General features: G+C 36.6%; 2 protein-coding genes across 4 annotated transcripts; one reads left to right on the plus strand and one right to left on the minus strand.

Annotated features, from left to right (window-relative positions):
- Nucleotides 1–6,794: 6,794 nt before the first annotated feature.
- Nucleotides 6,795–9,911, plus strand: LOC129723043 (WD repeat-containing protein 36). Of its 2 annotated transcripts, XM_055676996.1 has the most exons (3): nt 6,796–7,094; nt 7,158–8,483; nt 8,735–9,911. In XM_055676996.1, exons 1-3 carry the CDS (start codon nt 6,950–6,952, stop codon nt 9,889–9,891), a joined length of 2,628 nt encoding a protein of 875 aa, XP_055532971.1. In that variant the 5' UTR covers nt 6,796–6,949; the 3' UTR covers nt 9,892–9,911. The 2 variants fall into 2 exon arrangements, with proteins under 2 accessions (XP_055532963.1, XP_055532971.1); XM_055676988.1 differs by having other exon boundaries at nt 6,795–8,483.
- Nucleotides 9,912–12,028: 2,117 nt separating this feature from the next.
- On the minus strand, nt 12,029–17,281 carry LOC129732478 (probable elongation factor 1-delta). 2 transcript variants are annotated; one of them, XM_055693389.1, is made up of 5 exons: nt 17,107–17,281; nt 16,510–16,626; nt 15,592–16,002; nt 12,889–12,969; nt 12,029–12,826 (listed from the first exon to the last, which is right to left on the minus strand). In XM_055693389.1, the coding sequence occupies exons 2-5, from the start codon at nt 16,597–16,599 to the stop codon at nt 12,185–12,187; spliced, it is 1,224 nt and encodes a 407-aa protein (XP_055549364.1). In that variant the 5' UTR covers nt 16,600–16,626; nt 17,107–17,281; the 3' UTR covers nt 12,029–12,184. The 2 variants fall into 2 exon arrangements, with proteins under 2 accessions (XP_055549364.1, XP_055549369.1); XM_055693394.1 differs by lacking the exon at nt 15,592–16,002.
- Between the last annotated feature and the right edge of the window lie 418 nt (nt 17,282–17,699).

Genomic DNA, 17,699 nt, shown 5'->3' on the forward strand with positions numbered 1-17,699 from the left:
GCGGACGCGTTTTCATTTCGCTCCGCAATTAACTTGTATTTTTATTTTTTTTTACACCTTGACGGCGTCGTGAGTGCACGTAAGCAACAATTTATTTATTTATAAACAATCTTTGACTGTCGCGCTACCGCGTGTATCTAACCTTTTCTCGACAATTCGTACTCGCCGCGTAACAATTTTTAATCAGTGCTATGGAAAAGTGTGGCATAACCAACTGTACTTCGACCGACAACCGTTTCCTGTGGAAATGCGAAGGAATATGCAAAAGGCACTTCCACGCTGCCTGCGTAGGAACCCGTAGAAACCAAGAAGAACTACTGCGTTCATTTATGCTGCCCTTATGCATAGAATGCCAGGAACAATTCATGGACCAACTCCAACTGAAAAAGCTCATCCAGCACCATAAAATTTTAACAGAAAGTATTGAAACACAAATCAAATCAAATCATTCAATAATCAGTCAACTTCCCAAACTCACTGTAACGCACGACACACTGGACAGTATCAATACACTGCTTTCTGAATTGAAGACGGAAATTAAAAAAGTAAATATCAACACAAACAATGCGTCGGCAAAAACCATAAATCGCATTTCGACGCTGTTCGGCGAACTTGGCCATGACTCCATATCGGACATATCGGACATTAGCAAAGAAAATCGGCAGCACCCAAAGAACATACAACAGCACCTGGAAAAAGCATTTACTAATATAGAATCCAAAATTGACAATATGGAACACCAATTAGAAGCTATACAAAATAAGAAAACAAACTGCAGTACAACGGCGCAGGAACTAATCAATGAATTAAAAGCGCTCAAAGAATCGAATTCACTCCAGCCAAAAACAGACAATCATCCCAGTCTGGCTGAAGAACTTCGCCTTTCATTGCCACTTCCAGAATCGGACTCAGAAGAACACCGTACTCCAAATTTCACATCAGGCTGGCGCCTAATTGGCAATAAAAAAGTATGGAAACGCGACTGGACTGAATATGACGCCAGACAGACTTTCAAAATAATTTTAGGAACTGAAAGTAGCTGGGACGAAAGCGTAAGAAGCGAAGAAGTATTTGGAAACAATTATAATGTATTCCGGCACGATCGGAATTTGTCTACCAGTCAAAAAAAGTCAGGCGGTGGAGTCCTCATTGCCATTAATGTAGACTTTACTTCTGAAGAAATAATATCCGACGAATATAAAGAATTTGAACACGTATGGGCCAAAGCATTTATTGCTGGCGAAGAACATATCTTCTGTTCCGTGTACTTTCCACCGGAACATGCTCATAAACATTCGTATGAATTATTTTTCAAAACTCTAGAATCTATTATGTCTAACATGAAACCAGAAGTAAAACTGCATGTCTATGGCGACTTCAACCAACGTAATGCAGACTTTATTGTAGACATTGAAAATGAATCTATCTTACTCCCAGTCGTAGGCGAAAACGAAACACTGCAGTATCTTTTTGGCAAATCCTCAGAACTCGGTCTATATCAAATCAATCATGTCAAAAACAAACAAAATGCATATTTAGACCTATTATTCACAAACTGCACTGAAGACTTCTGTGTAGATGCATCATTGACTCCCATCTGGAAAAATGAAGCATTTCACACAGCAATTGAATATTCAATAGTAATGAATAACACTTCGTACCCTAGCGACTGCGAGTACGAGGATGTACCGGAATACCACAAAACTGACTTCGAACAAGTCAAACGTAAACTACGTATAATAAATTGGCGTAGTATTATTTGTAAAGAAGGAAATGTCAACGAAGAAGTACCAAAATTTTATGAAATAATTAATCAAATTATATCAGAAAATGTACCACTAAAAAAAAGAAGACGAACAAACACCAACAAATATCCAGTGTGGTTTAATCCACAATTGAAGAACCTAAAAAATAGAAAACAAAAAGCACATAAAATATACAAAAAAGACAACAATAGCGAAAATCTTCAAAATTACCAAGAAATTTGCTGTCAACTTGACGCAGCCATTAAAATTGCACATGAAGAACATAATCGTAAAATCGAACATCAAATCAAGTCTTGCCCTAAGAACTTCTTTAATTACGTAAAAACCAAACTAAAAAGTAACAACTTTCCATCACGAATGCATCTTGACAGTAATGTAGGACAAACTAGTAATGAAATATGTAGTCTTTTTGCCACTTTTTTTCAAGAAATTTACACCACATATGAAGAAACAGATCGCGACCGCGAATACTTCTCGTATTTTCCTGAATTCTCGAATTCTTTATCTGTCAATCAAATATCTGAATTCGAAATTCAAAACGCACTTAAAAATTTAGACGCTACGAAAGGTCCTGGACCTGACAGAATAGCTCCAATTTTTCTCAAAAACTTGGCAGAAGAACTATCTACACACTTACAACACCATTTTAACATGTCCTTGAAGAATGGAATTTTCCCAGAACTCTGGTAAACTTCATATTTAGTGCCAATTTTCAAATCTGGCGCTAAATCTGACATTCGTAATTATCGTGGAATTGCCATTATTTCATGCATTCCAAAATTATTTGAATTAATAATTTATAAAAAATTTATGTGAAGAAAAAAAAAAATTATGTGAATTTATAAAAAAATCTTTCAACAAGTAAAACACCAAATTACAACTCAACAGCACGGCTTTTACAAAGGCCGATCAACTACTACAAATCTTTTGGAATTCATAACTTTCACTCTGACTGTAATGGACAACGGTAACCACGTAGAAGCTCTTTATACGGACTTTAGCAAGGCATTTGACAGAATCGACATACCATTATTGCTCTTCAAGCTCGAAAAATACGGAACTGAAACAAAATTTTTGGAATGGCTGCAATCATACTTAACAAAACGAACACAAATAGTCCGCTTTCAAAATTCCTTTTCAAACCCAATAGAAGTAACTTCTGGGGTTCCTCAAGGTTCCCACATGGGCCCTCTTCTTTTTATATTATACGTAAATGACATTTCCTTTCTTCTTAAGTCAATACATGTGCTTGTATATGCTGATGACATGAAGCTCTTTATAGAAATAACCAATGCAGAAGACTTCGAAATATTCCAGAATGAAATTAATGTATTCTACACTTGGTGCAACAAAAGCCTATTACAACTCAACATTAAAAAATGTAATTCAATAGCCTTTAGCAGAAAAACAGTAACACCACCTACAAACATTTTCTTAGGAAACCAACCAGTAGAGAAAAGCAAAATCGTAAGGGACCTAGGCGTAATCTTAGACTCCAAACTTACATTCATAGAACATTATAATACAATTATCAACAAAGCAAATAGTATGCTGGGCTTTATAAAACGCTTCGGCCACAATTTTCAAGACCCATATACAATCAAACTATTATATATTACATACGTCCGACCAATTTTGGAATACTGTAGCATTGTATGGAATCCCTATATTGCCACACATGAAGAACGCATTGAATCTGTCAAAAAACAATTTCTTTTGTACGCGCTTCGTAAGCTAAATTGGACATCATTTCCCTTACCATCATATGAAGCACGCTGCATGCTTATAGACATACAAGCACTTAAAGAACGCCGCGATCTTTCAATGCTTTATTTTATCAATGACATTATTTCTCAACGCGTGCAATCTACTCAATTATTATCACAACTAAATTTTTATGCACCCAGTCGTCAATTAAGAAATCGTAAAATATTTTCGGAAAATTCTCACAGAACAAACTACTCAAAAAATGGCCCAATAAATCGCATGATGTGTCACTATAATCAGCACTGCGAAAATATCGACATCACCATGGGCAGAAATCAAATAAAAAAACGACTAACTACTGGAAATAATGTATAGAATATAAGAAAACATTGTATTATTATAACTGTAGTCTACATTTGCTTGACGAAATAAAGAAATAAATAAAGCCTGAATAATGGCGCACAAATGTTGAGCGCAAATCATGGTGCCGCTTTTTCACTTGTGTCAAATAATGGTGTCGTTTTTTGAGTTATTCTAGATTAATCCAAAATCAGTATAAAAATTACACAGAATCACGAAATGCGGTATTCATTTTTTGACGTTACCATAGAGTTCTCCAGGCGCGTTTGTATTAGTGCGATGTATTCGATTTTTCTTTGTTAGCTGTAAGAATTTTTTGTCACCTGTGAGAACTGTCATCTAAAAGAGAGAATAAAAAACTACCGAGTTTGATTCACACTCTCTCAAATTTTAATATACAGTGTAAAGCGGGCCGTGTCGTAGTATCGGTGATTTTTCGCTTGGAGAACTCTATGCAACTTATGAAATTGAATTAAAATCAATTCATTCGCAGTGTTAGTTCTCACGAGCGTGTAGTGCTGCAGCCACAATAAATTTAATCACCATAGCGCTTTCAATAGACCATTTTACGAGACGTTTCTGAACTCAATTCATGAATGAAATTTTGACAGAAAGCTCGGAACCGCTGACATAACGCACGTAAAAGCAGCATCAACACGCTCCCTAAAATGAATTCAAAAATGATTAGAAAACAATTCATTTCCATAAAATGTGGAACAACACGAAAATTGAGTAACTCTGTTGTTATTCAAAATTGTGTAACCATACACTGAAATAATCTCACCTGTTCATATTATATGGGAGTGTTATAAATTTGCACCATTAGAACTTCCAATCAAAACGATGTGATCGAAAATGTGTCATGCATTCTTCATAGGATCGTCTGATAGACACACATTACTACCAAGCTTTTAAAATAGATAAGAAAAAAATGTCATTATCCTTAGAAATAACTTCACTTAACGTACTGTTTCTTTCATATGATATGTTTGTTTATGAAAGATACAAGAATTTATTATAAAAATATTTATTTTAACAAATTTGTACTTGGTTGATGACTCTTAAACGGCAATCCTATAAATTAAGGAGGCAAAAATGAGTTACGTCGGTCAGTGACGGTCACAACTATTGAGATTTCACTAGCGACTTCCTGAAAATAAATTACCGGTTCTGAAAAGAAATTACCGGTTCAACGTTGGCCACTTGATCCCAGTTTCAATGGTCTGTTCGTTGTTTGCCCTACGATTTGATAAGTGCCAATTTCTTCGATATGATCTATAGTTGTGAATATCTATGTAAGTTTAAACTCAAATGAAGTGTAGAAAAATAACTTACCCATTGGAGATAAGCAAATATCCTCCCAATCGCCCAATATGACGCAGTCTTTTCGTGGTGTAGCCATTTTGAATAACAATCTGGATTATTCGATACCAAATCCAAACGTCAAAACAAAACTTCACTAGTAAACTGACAAGAAGTCCAAAGTCACGGCGACGTGTGTTTTTCATTGGATTTATCAATAAGATTTATATGTTGATTTGGAAACATGGCGGTTTTATATATCTACTTTATGAAATGTATTCCGCAATATTGCCGGTAAATTTGAATTTTTGCGTCACATGTTAGTCGTAAATGAATATCAAATAAAATGGATGTGAAAATCCGATATTAATTATTTCATTGTGTGATTCGTAAAAATTATTGTATTACATTTAATTTACAAATGGATTTCTAATGGAATCATATAAAATTGAGAGATCTTTTGGTACGTTAAAATCATTGGACAAATTCAATAGAAAATATATGTCGACTTGTTTTAGTGTAGTATGAGCAAATAATATGTATTTATTATTCAGAATGATGTATACAATTGAACTCATTTTTTGTGTTTAATAAAACTCATTTAGGTCGTAAAAAATATCAGTTTATGTGTACAAAATTCTCGACTACTTTGTGATAAGGTCGTATGTCTAAACGTAAATAAAACGAGTGAGAGTTATATCCCTTGTACTTCACAAGCGTAAATCATCTCTCACTCGTTTTGTTTACGTTTAGACATACGACCTTATCACAGAGTAGTCGAGAATTATTCATTTATTGAATTTAAAACTACTCAGTTTTAAAATTAAAACCTACACAGATTTAGATTTTGAAACTCTCAAGTTTTTGAATAGAAAAATAATCATTTTTGAATTTAAAATTAACCATTTTCAGAATTAAAAAGTACCCAGTTTAAGAATTGAAAACCACTCAGTTTTAAATCGATGTTAGCATAGAGAGGGAGGTTTGTGCTGGTAACAGTCAAAACAAAAAAAAACTTAGATTACATTCTATCTGAACGGTGTCTGATTATTTTTATTTTTGAGTAAATTTTGCTTTTTTGTGTGATGCATAATCACTTGATATTTTACTCTCCCACAATTTTCCTGATGACACGAACAACCTGAAAACTTTTGGTTTTTTAGAATGAATAATGAGAAAAGTTTATATGTGTACCTTGAAGCTTTTTAAAATGTCCGTGACCACCTTCCCAGCGATTTTCTTATTTCTTAGAATCACTCAAACAACCAAAATAACAGGTAACACGGCCGCACAGACAAAAAAATGGCGCACAAATGTTGAATCATGGTGCCGCTTTTTCACTCGTGTCAAATAATGGTGTCGTTTTATGCAAAATTGAGTTATAGTGGTAAATTCAAAAATGAGTTATTCTAGATTAATCCAAAATCAGTGTAAATATTACACAGAATCACGAAATGCGGTATTCATTTTTTGACGTTTCCATGCAACTTATGAAATTGAATTACGTGTTACTTTTCACGAGCGTGTTAATATCAGCAGGATCCGTGACACCTGTCAGTTCGTAAAATGGTCTATTATAAAACGATGTTATTTCTGTGTAGTATTGATATAATTCGGCCGTTTGAAATTCGACCATTTGAAATTATCCCATTTTACACACACCAAAATATAAATAAATATCAACAGCAGTGGTAACGAGACTACACGTGTTTCTTTCTCTTTTGATAACCAGTAATAGATTGTAGTAAAAATATTTTGAAAACTGTATTAATTAATCTATATATAAACGTAAATCAGGAAGTATTTACCAGAAAATGAGAGGAAGTGTGATTTTTCAACCAAACCGTAGCCTTGGATATGTTAGTAATCATATCCCGGCATATGTGCGATATGTGGAAAAGCGCAACGAAAATGTTATAACGACTTGCATCGGAAAATCTTTCCATGTATATGCTGCAAGTAGCTTCCGTTTGGTGCGGGTTGGCGGTTTACATACTGAAGGTATATCATGTATTGCAGCAGATGGCTTTTTAACTTATGTTGCCGCTGGATGTACAATTTACGGCTGGCGCTCTAGCAACCAGTTGCGCAAAATTTATAGAGGCCATGAAAAAAGAGTTCATCTGTTACTTCCCTTCGGGAAACATTTACTATCTATCGATGAAGCCAATTTGATGAAAATATGGTTTGTTGGTACACAAGAAGTTTACCTCGAAGTTCCTTTAAATAAGGAACAGTTTGATGTGTCAGCGCTTATGCACCCCGCATCGTACAAAAACAAAGTGTTACTTGGAAGCACACAGGGAGGCTTGCAACTCTGGAACATTAAGAGCGCTAAGTTAGTACATTCATTCAAAAATATGGACAGTCCGGTGTCTGTGCTGGAACAGGCCCCAGCTATTGATGTAGCAGCTGTTGGTTTAAAGAATGGCAGAATTATCCTTATAAACCTGAAATATGAACAGAATATAATTGAATTGAGCCAAGACTGGGGATCGGTGACAGGAATTGCATTTCGCACGGATGGTCATCCTATCATGATCACTTCTAGTGTCAATGGTCAGGTCACGTCCTGGAATTTGGAAGAACATGTAATAATGTCTACGTTTCAAGCTCACGACGATTCTGTTACCACTCTTAAATGCTTCGCGAATGAGCCATTGTTATTGACTACTTCTCCAGACAACTCCATGAAATTATGGATATTTGACTTGCCAGATGGTGGAGCCAGGCTATTGCGAATCCGAGAAGGTCATGGAGCACCCCCAACATGTATTCGATATCATGGTTCCTCAGGAAAGTTCATTTTATCAGCTGGAGAGGACTCTTCTTTACGTATTTTCAGCACTGTTTCTGAAACATTGAACAAAAGTTTGGGAAAAGCTAGCTACAATCGCAAAGCATCTAAAAAACTCCGTAAAAAGGTAGATCCTTTCCAAATGCCTCCAATTTGCTTTTTTACATCAGAAACCACACGCGATAAGGAGTGGGACAGTATCGCAGCTGCACATTATGGAATTATTCAAGTAACAACGTGGTCTTTCGATAAATGTCGTATGGGTGAGCTGAAACTTGTACCAGAGATGTTTCGTAATAAGAACCGTACCGATTTTGGAGTGTCTGTCACAGCCCTATGCTTGAGCCACTGTGGAAACTTTGTCATTATCGGCTACTCGAGTGGTCACTTAGAGCGATTCAATATTCAAAGCGGAATTCATCGGGCAAGCTATGGTAAACCCCCTGCACACGAAAGTAATGTGCGTGGTGTTACTATCGACAATCTGAATCAGTTTATAGTATCAGGAGGAGCAGATGGATTCATGAAATGGTGGCATTTCAAGCATAACGGTAGGTTTTTTTTCAATTCTGCTGCTGAAAACGTCACTCGACTGCAGATTAAATATTTTAATATTGAGTTGTTGTGACATTCTAATGTAAAAACAAAGTATCGAGGTGACGCATCTCTTCGCAACAATTAAAAAAAAAGTTGGTAATATTTTTTTATTAGGGTAGTGTAACAGAGCAATCTTGATAATTTGGAATTTACGAAATTTATAATTGGTTAACTAGATTAAATCGATTTTTTTTTCTAATTTTAGTTAACCAGGCTGTGTTCTGTCTTCAATTGAGCGAACCAATATTACTGTTTAACACACATCGTGAAGGAGCTATGATATCCGTGGCATTAGAGGATTTTTCCATATCAATTGTGGACTTTGATAGTCGCGTTATTGTGCGTACGTTTCAAAGTCACAAAGGTCCAATAACAGATATGTGTTTCTCCCCGGATAATCGTTGGCTTGTATCAGCCAGCAAAGATTGCACTATTAAAGTGTGGGATATACCATCATCCTATTTAATAGACCATTTTCGGATGCCACAAATTTGTACTTCGTTGTCGTTTTCTCCATCAGGAGATTTTCTTGCTATGGCTTTCGTTGACTGTAAAGGAATCTATTTATGGGCGAATAAAACACTGTTTTCGCATGTTTCATTGCGTTCTATAAACACGACGACTGAAGCTCCCCTAATGGATTTATGTGCAGTTGTATCTCAAGAAAAAGATACTGTCAGTGAATTGGGAGAATTAATTGAAACTATTGATCTTAATTATGAGAGCCCTCCACAACTATCTAAAGATTTAATCACAATGTCTGATTCAGTTGCATCCCGGTGGCAGAACCTACTCAATTTGGATGTCATAAAAAAAAGAAATCGGCCCAGAGTAGCCCCACAAAAGCCAAAAGCAGCGCCATTTTTCCTGCCCACAGTATCAGGGTTAGAATTTTCGTTCGATGTAAATAAAGATCAACAGACAACAGGGGACGATGGCTCACAGTTATCAAAAGTAACGCGTATTGAACAATTGTCAAGTCTTGGTAAACTACTTAAAACCTGCGATAAACACAATTTTCTGGAACCTGTCGAATTTCTCAGCAATTTAGGTCCATCAATGGTGGACTATGAAATTTCCAACATATGCCCAATGGATGATAGTAGTGAAAGTATCTCAACGCTAGTTTCTTTTATGAACTTGATTATATTCGTACTGGAAAGTAATGAAAAGTTTGAACTTGGGCAAAGTTGGTTAAGTTTATTTCTGAAACACCACGGACGAATCGTTGTAAAACAGCCTGCGTTAAAGACAACGTTGGTACAACTTGAGCAGGTACAAGCCAAAGGATGGAAGGTATTAGAGGAAAAACTGTTGTATGGAATAGGTGTTGTGAGTAGTTTACGTAATTTCAACGTTTAAATAAAGTCAAACTTCAAAAATGCGCGCTTTATTTTAAAGAAGTCCATGTAGAACACTAACATTAAGCAAAGAGTAAATTTGAAAGAATCCAAATGACCGGTCACACATTTTTGCTTTTCCTTATTTTATTTTTTTGGAGAAAAATGACCACCGCGGTAAAAATCCTTCAAACAAAAACCTATTTTTATGGTCTTACATTACCTTACGCAGATGTGGCTGCTGCTGTGGTTACTTGCTGGCCAATTACTATCCTTGCGAGCGTCACAATTCATTCTGCTACTTTAAAACTGCAAGCGAAGTAATAACACATATAACTAATCTCCTATGCTAGGTCATGCGTACCTTTGGGAAAGCTGCATACCCCACGAGTCGGCGATTGACGACCACCAAGGGCATGCATGCGAGGATGCTGATAGCAAACGTCTCAGACCACCAGCGGGAGCTTGCCTAGGGCGTGGTGGGTTGTCGGACACCGGGGCGTCGACTCCCCGTAAAAGCCACAATAACCGCAAGCAACTCTGCCGAAGCGAGTAGAGCCGCTCCCATTACCAAAATGCACTAACCCGCCCATTGAAACCGATACCAATAAGGCTCCAATTATGGTAACTGAGTTGAGAGTATAAGTCGGAATACTGTTCTAGTCTATGTTGGTCTGGCACCTGAATTGAGCTTTCTTAGTAAAGTCGTGTGACAACGGCGAGGTGGCAAACGGATGCGTCCCGTAAAACCTGGCAGGCCCTCCAGTACATTTTGCGTTAATTTCCTGGTGAGAATCAGGCGCTATTACGACTTTCCCTAGCTTACGAGATTTTGTGGGGGGCCAGAGTTTGTTGGAAGTTTTGGCGAGGCCTGCCCAACTTCGTCCCTTAAAGCACCTACAGCAGAAAAGGTTCGGAGTCGATCATCGACGTAAAGTTCGTAACTCTGGACTGATCACGAACTGGAGGGTAGGCGACGGCCACACTAATAGTGACCACCAGTCGGTCAGCTACAGCGTAGACTCGAGGCGGTAAGCGGCGAGTAAAATTAAAACTCCAAATATTCGTGGTTGGAAGACATCGCACTCCGATGCCGATGTATTTGCGGAAGGAATAAGTTAGGATCACGCAGTGGGGAGGAATGCTGACCAGTTAATTGCTATACTATCGCGGGCGTGCGACGCCACCATGCCTAGGTCTTGTCAGTATAGGAATTGAGGTCAACGGGCATACGGGGGGACAGACGCGATATCCGACTGTCATGATACCTTCGTGCGAGACAGAGGATGCAACGTGCCGATATGTAAAGATCGGAGCGCCAAGCAGTATTCCAATCCGCTAAGTTAACAATTAAGGGCGCAATGAACCAGTCTTTTTTGGTGAGCAAGACACCGGAACCAGAAGAAACCCCGAACTTGGCCATTAAGTCGACCGAAAAGGTAGTCCCGGATTGTTCAGAGCGGTCATGCGGCAATACTTGCTAGACACTGCGGGCAGAGCGCTTGAGAGGGTTATTTTTTACAGACTTATGAGATTCACCGAGAATGAAACCGGTCTGTCAAGCAACCAACTTGACTTTCATAAAATTAGGTCTACGGTTTCATCCTGCGTCTGATATTGTGGAATGCCATGTATGATGGTGTGTTGAAACTTATGCTCCCTCCGGTGGTCATCGAAACGCCAGTGAAATCTAACTGCCCGTCTCCAGGTAGCAAGCCAAGTTGATACGAAATAAGAGGGTGCTCCATGCACAATCGCCCATCTCTGATGCAATGCCTGATGGTAGTCCACGGAAGAAAAAGGGCTCGTGGATATAAAAGAGAGCCATGCGTCACGACAACGGGTCAATGAGCTCGCTTAATCGACTCTGTAATTTCTCAGCCCGGCTGTACCCCGCCCGGCACCGCAACAGAGACAGGTCAAGTTAAAACGCAACAAAGTCATAACTTAACAGAATTTCACCTCAAGAATGTGGAAAGGAAAATCTATTTGATACTACTTCAAACTAGTCAGCGGTAACCTCTTGTTATCTACCTAGACAAAGTTGATAAAACGCACCAAGACCCTTACTGAATAGAAGGGCCAGTACGCATCTTTCTATAGGACGTCAAAGATTTATTGATCAGAAATAACCATATCTGACGAAAGTAAATACATCATTTTCACTATGCAGCTCAATTTTCTTTTTATTCATTCAGAACACTGGTTTATTGATATTTTTTCCAATTTAGTATAGATCATGGTTGTACATGTGCAATTTCAGAACAATTTGCATCGAGACCGAACACTCGATGTAGGCGAAGAAAAGGGCTGTTTTAAATTTTATTGAACGCAGCGATATCCACACTTTGGACGTAGTCTTCTATTTTTTCTATCTTTTCTTGTAGTTCGTCAACTGACACTTTGTCATCTTCAATAACACATGACAACTGTAATTTGTGAATTCCATATGCTAGTGGAACTAATTTGGAAGCTCCCAATAATAACCCATCCATGGTGATCTTCCGGACTTCATTCTCCATTTGTTTCATATCTGTTTCATCGTCCCATGGTTTTATGTCGAGAATAACATTAGACTTTGCAATCAGGACGGGTTTTTTCGACTTTTTAGCTGCATATTCGGCCAGACGTTTCTCCCGTAAATCAGCTGCAGCCTTATCTTCTTCCTCTTCATCTGAACCAAACAGGTCTACGTCATCATCATCAGCATCGTCGGTAGTCACTGCGGCTGTTGGAGCTTTTCTAGCCGGTACTGGAGCTGAACTTTTCAACGTTGTCTGTGTGGGGACAGTTTTTGATCCGGATTCTAATGCCTTAACACGTGCATGCAGATCGATAACGAGATTGTTTAAACCATCGATGACTGAACGCAGTTTTTCATTCTCCTTCTCTACGGTAGACAAACGATCAAGAAGTTCAGCACCCGGACTAGCGGCAAGGGCTGCAATACCATCCATCTGCATAATATAAAGATTGAGATAGTCAAAATAGTTCGACTGTGTTCCTCCGAAACTCTTACTCGCTCTAAGGAATTTTTGATGTGCTGCCTAGCTTTCGAAATCTCTGATGCCAAAGTACATTGTGCTGGAAACGAGTTTATCTGCGAGCAAAAACAAAATAAAATCAATCTCTGAATGAAATTCTTCCAATTATGACATTTTTATCCTAAGCAAGAGAGAAAGAACAAAGAACAAGTTGAGCATTTTATCATATAACAAAGTGCGCAGTTTAATAGTGTATTTCAAATTCAATAAAGCTGCTGGGGCATAATCAGCACTTGGGTAGGAAAGATTTTTTTAACAGTCATGTTTCGCGAACTGAGATGCATGGAACTTTCATCGCATGTACTGAATTTCGAGAAATTAAGAAAAAATTATCGTTAATTTCGAATTTCTAGAAATTCATCAGATTCAGGATTTACAGTAACATGGGATTTAGGATAAAATATATATGTATCAATTGAGAAATTGATATCAAAATAATAAATTACTAATGTTTCTAAACTATACTATTCAAACATCATTTTTTCGAGGAACTCGAAAATTTTACGAAATCAAACACAGTACAGTTCTATCTTCCAATATAAATGAATAGCATTTAAACACTAAACTATCACTCCATAAGCGCAGGAAAATACGAAAACAAAAAGTGCGGAATCAGAATCAGAAACAACTAAAAACAGTCTACCGATATACTGCCGCTCCAAGCATAACTGTCCCATATTCTGTGCAAACCTTATGGACGCTGGGACAGTTATGCTTGGAGCGGCAGTATACACTCTATGTTTTGAGTGCTGCATGATGGCAAGCAATAAAGAAAAAAATGCACTCTAGATATGTAAAAATTACACTTCCAGTTTAGTTGAAAACATGAAGGATTGTAAAGATTATTCAAAATTGAATGAACTTCCGTAATAAAGTATTTCATGTTTCGGTTTCAACACTAGCCGATCTTGTTAGGCGTTATGCTATTAATGGTAACGGAACTCAGGATGTTATCTGGTGTGTATGATTAGAAACTTGAAACAACTGCAAATTTTCTTATTTTCAAAATACCCCACATGCTAATTATGCACCATCTAACTATAACATGATTAGAATAATATCAACCGGAAACCAGCAAGAAAAACTTTATATACATGACACTCTGAATGCAATAAAAAAAAATTTGAATGGTGATTAAAAAAAATACATTAAACAACATGTTATAGTATTTGTTTGGAAAGTTACAATTTCACACATTCAAAATTTATCGTTTATTCATTGTAAAGTACCGTACGAAATGGTGTAACACCATCAAAAAAGAAAAGGATATATACTAGTACTGGTATTATATGATAATCTTCAGACTATTATATGGAAACAAAACACTCAAAGGTACGTGATTTTTATAACTTTTAAGATAAACCTATGACACTTTTTCCTTCACGTTTATGGGCAGTATATGGGTAGTACTGATAATCAGGACACATTCAGATTTCGGAATGTGACTAACTGATTTTTTGTAAAAGACCTCGAAGTCAACTGTTAAATACTTTGACAACTGCGGAAAAACATCGCGGTGCTACTGACTTTACCAACTCAACTTTTCCCAGTCGAGATTTTTATATGCGTTGACCAGATTTTTCACCAGTAACCCAGTTTCGTACATCGAGGCAAATAAAGTCATTCGGCTATACCTACATCTCACTATTCAATGTATAGTCATGAATGTTTCCTATGATCTTAGTTCTGACGTTCATGTTCGCCATATGTAAACAAACCAAGATTTCAAGGTTTTTATTGACACATACTTAATCTATCCTTACAAATAAGATTTTTTTATTGAACAATTTTTTTAGAAAATTATCTTGCGGGTAAATCTAACATGTAAAAAAAGACATAAAATCTTGATTTGTTTACAATGTTTATATATGATACATGGGCACTTTCAGATGTTTGGCATAGATATGTTTTCAAACATATACTAGCAGATACATATATAATCAATCAATACGAGCTAATAATAACAAGAAAAAAAAAAGATAGGTAATAGCACAAAACCTTATTATTGAATATTTTGCGAACAAGATTCAACACTTCAATCAACCTAAAGTATTGCCAGTGGTCTCTCTCAATGTACTTGAATAAATTATATAAAACTGAAATACTGATCTTTATTAAACGTATGAAACTGTAATCTACTGCAATGTTCAATAGAAATAGAAGACCAACAACAATACTATACTTTTACAAGTCTCGTGCAATTACACTGGTCAACACAGGTATTGCCCTAGCGATCAAACTGGAAAAAAGAAAGATTATAGCTTTTTAACCATTTGGTGAATTTTGGTGCCCCTAGAGATAGAAATGCGTCGAAAGGCCGCAGAATAATTGCGCGCCTGGTTCGCCGCTTCTACGTTTGCTTGCGGGAGAAAACTTTATTTGTCTCTGAAAATTCTCCGCACTTTCACACTTTCACAGAGCATCACAATCCACAGGAACGGTTAAAAAACTATTGCTATAATCTTTAATCAGTTTATTCTCTAGGGCAAACCTGTGTTAAAAACTGTGCACAAAAGCGAAAACAAAAAAATTGCCCTAAAGCTCAAACTGGAAAAAGATGATGTTTTCGCTTTTCTCTACCAGTGTTGTCAATGCTTTTATAATGCTACATGAAATAACACAACCTTCAAAAACTACAAAATCAAAAATGTCGATATTTCTGTTTTATATTGATTGACCTTGCTTAACTCTTCCGTAATGTTATCGCACATTTTGTGAGCTAAGTTTTCTTTCTCCTTCAGGTTCTTAGCATTTTCCTTCTGTACTTTATTTTCAGTACTGTGTTGTACTTCCTGGCATGGCTTATTTTTCTTGTTTTTTTTTACCTTTTGCTTCTTGGATTGTTCTCCCAAATCATTCTCTGCCATGACAGATATTGTTTGTATTGGCATTGCCGAGGTTAAAACCTGAACTGGATCCGGAGATTGAGATGCATCCTTTTTATTTTTCCTGTTCTTTTTTTTGTCCTTCTTTAACTTCGCCTGTTCCATGGGTTCTACAGCGATAAGTGATGATGAATCCTTTGCAAACATTTCCGTTGTAGGCTCTGTCTTTATTGTTGAATGTACCGATTTTTCATCGAATGATAGCTTGCATATTAACAAGATAAGTATTAATAAAGAGTATGTAAAGATTTTTGTCTTACAAAAATGGTATTTTGTAGGTGTTTTGCGAAGTTAAGCTTAACCGAGAAATGCATTAAAAACTCTAACTTTCAAAACTATTACATGATATTTTGATGTATATTTCAACGAAAAATCTACACGGTATTTGTTCGCAACTGTTTAGTGGAATATCATTCGGTATTTCTATCTGTCTCTCAAATTAGTCTAAATATCATATTAGCTTTATATTTCAGACTAAAAGATATATTTGAAGATGGTTTAAACTTGTAGTGTTGTGGTTTAAATAACATTTCTTTAACCAGTCTACTTCACAAGGTAGACTGATGATCATAAGAAAACAGTGTTAATATTACTACTTCATTAAATTTGTTCCCCTATTTTAGGCGATAACAAAAGATATAGGTAGGTATGGAGTAAATAATTTCATTGATATAGTTTGTATATAATAAAGATAAAATGGCTTATACTTACTTGAGCCAAGTATTCGTGGCATTTTTTCTCGGCATTATCGTAGTTGGATTTATCTACCCAGAACTTTTCGCAAGCCATTGGGGAAATCATCGTTAAAATTATTATTTGTTCGGAAACCTATACAATATACATAAAATAAATTTTCTATAAGAAATGCACTTAGACAATATGTATCACGTTTGAAAAAAAAAACTAGTTTATTCTGCAGATCTTAAGTAATTTAAGTTTCTATATTATCAAAAATCAAAACAAAGTTTTTAAAAATACGTTTATTTTCGTCTGAAAATGTTTTCAAAAAACATTCTGGATTCCATTTCGCTTTAATTATTAGGCCAAGTATATAATAGCAGCATGTGAGAAAACAATCGCTAGAATATGCAAGGGAATCAATTAATCAAACGATAGAAAATTTGATCCCATATGTATAATTGTTCTATCGCGTTCACAAACTTTCTACACAAGTTTAAAATTTTTTTAAAACAGGTTCCTTTGAACTTTTTAATGATCCGGAAAATTTTACGACCTCTCGAATACCTGTCAATCGTGGCAGTACTATCTATGACAATTGAGATAATGTAATAAGTACATTTTGCTTACCTTTATATTCTAATAATGAACTAGCTCTTATTGGGAAAGATGAATACGTGAACAGAATGGCGATACAGGTAATGTCAGAAAATCAATATAATTTTGAAATATTTTTATCAAAGTTAAATCATACACGAGGCGTAGAGCTTGACGTGTTGATTACAGAGATGCCAGATGTTTCTGAAAAACAGGGATGCCCGGTCATATTTCCAAATGTCTTCATGGATACGAGGCCGTTCCTAAACCACGTCATAAAGAGTGGGACGGGGGGGTTTGTCAAAAGACCACGAAAGACCACGCACGGGGGTGGGGGGTTAACGAAATGACCACGTGGTCTTTTTTCCTGACTTATAATTTATAGTTGCCACCAAGTCAAGAATGAAGCTTTTGCATTTAAGAAATATAGAATGTAGGTACTGAAAGTTTAATAACGTGGTTGAAGTCGGAAGAAGGAGGGGGGGGGGGGGGTTAGCCAAAAGACCACGAAAGACCACGGAGGGGTACGGGGGGTTTAAAAAGTGATCAAAATATGACCACGTGGTTTAGGAACGGCCCCTAAGATTATTTCCGGACTACTTCGTGATTAGGGCGAATCTTACAAT

Source organism: Wyeomyia smithii, chromosome 1, assembly GCF_029784165.1.
Source record: "Wyeomyia smithii strain HCP4-BCI-WySm-NY-G18 chromosome 1, ASM2978416v1, whole genome shotgun sequence".
NCBI lineage: Eukaryota > Metazoa > Arthropoda > Insecta > Diptera > Culicidae > Wyeomyia > Wyeomyia smithii.

Bases quoted from the DNA above. Each gene is read 5' to 3' on its own strand.
- LOC129723043 (XM_055676988.1), top strand. From the start codon at position 6,950: ATGAGAGGAAGTGTGATTTTTCAACCAAACCGTAGCCTTGGATATGTT. The intron at 8,484-8,734 runs GTAGGTTTTTTT...TTCTAATTTTAG, and splicing joins GTGGCATTTCAAGCATAACG to TTAACCAGGCTGTGTTCTGT.
- LOC129732478 (XM_055693389.1), bottom strand. From the start codon at position 16,599: ATGATTTCCCCAATGGCTTGCGAAAAGTTCTGGGTAGATAAATCCAAC. The intron at 12,970-15,591 runs GTCAATCAATAT...TTTTGCTCGCAG, and splicing joins TTACGGAAGAGTTAAGCAAG to ATAAACTCGTTTCCAGCACA. The intron at 12,827-12,888 runs GTAAGAGTTTCG...TATATTATGCAG, and splicing joins TCAAAAATTCCTTAGAGCGA to ATGGATGGTATTGCAGCCCT.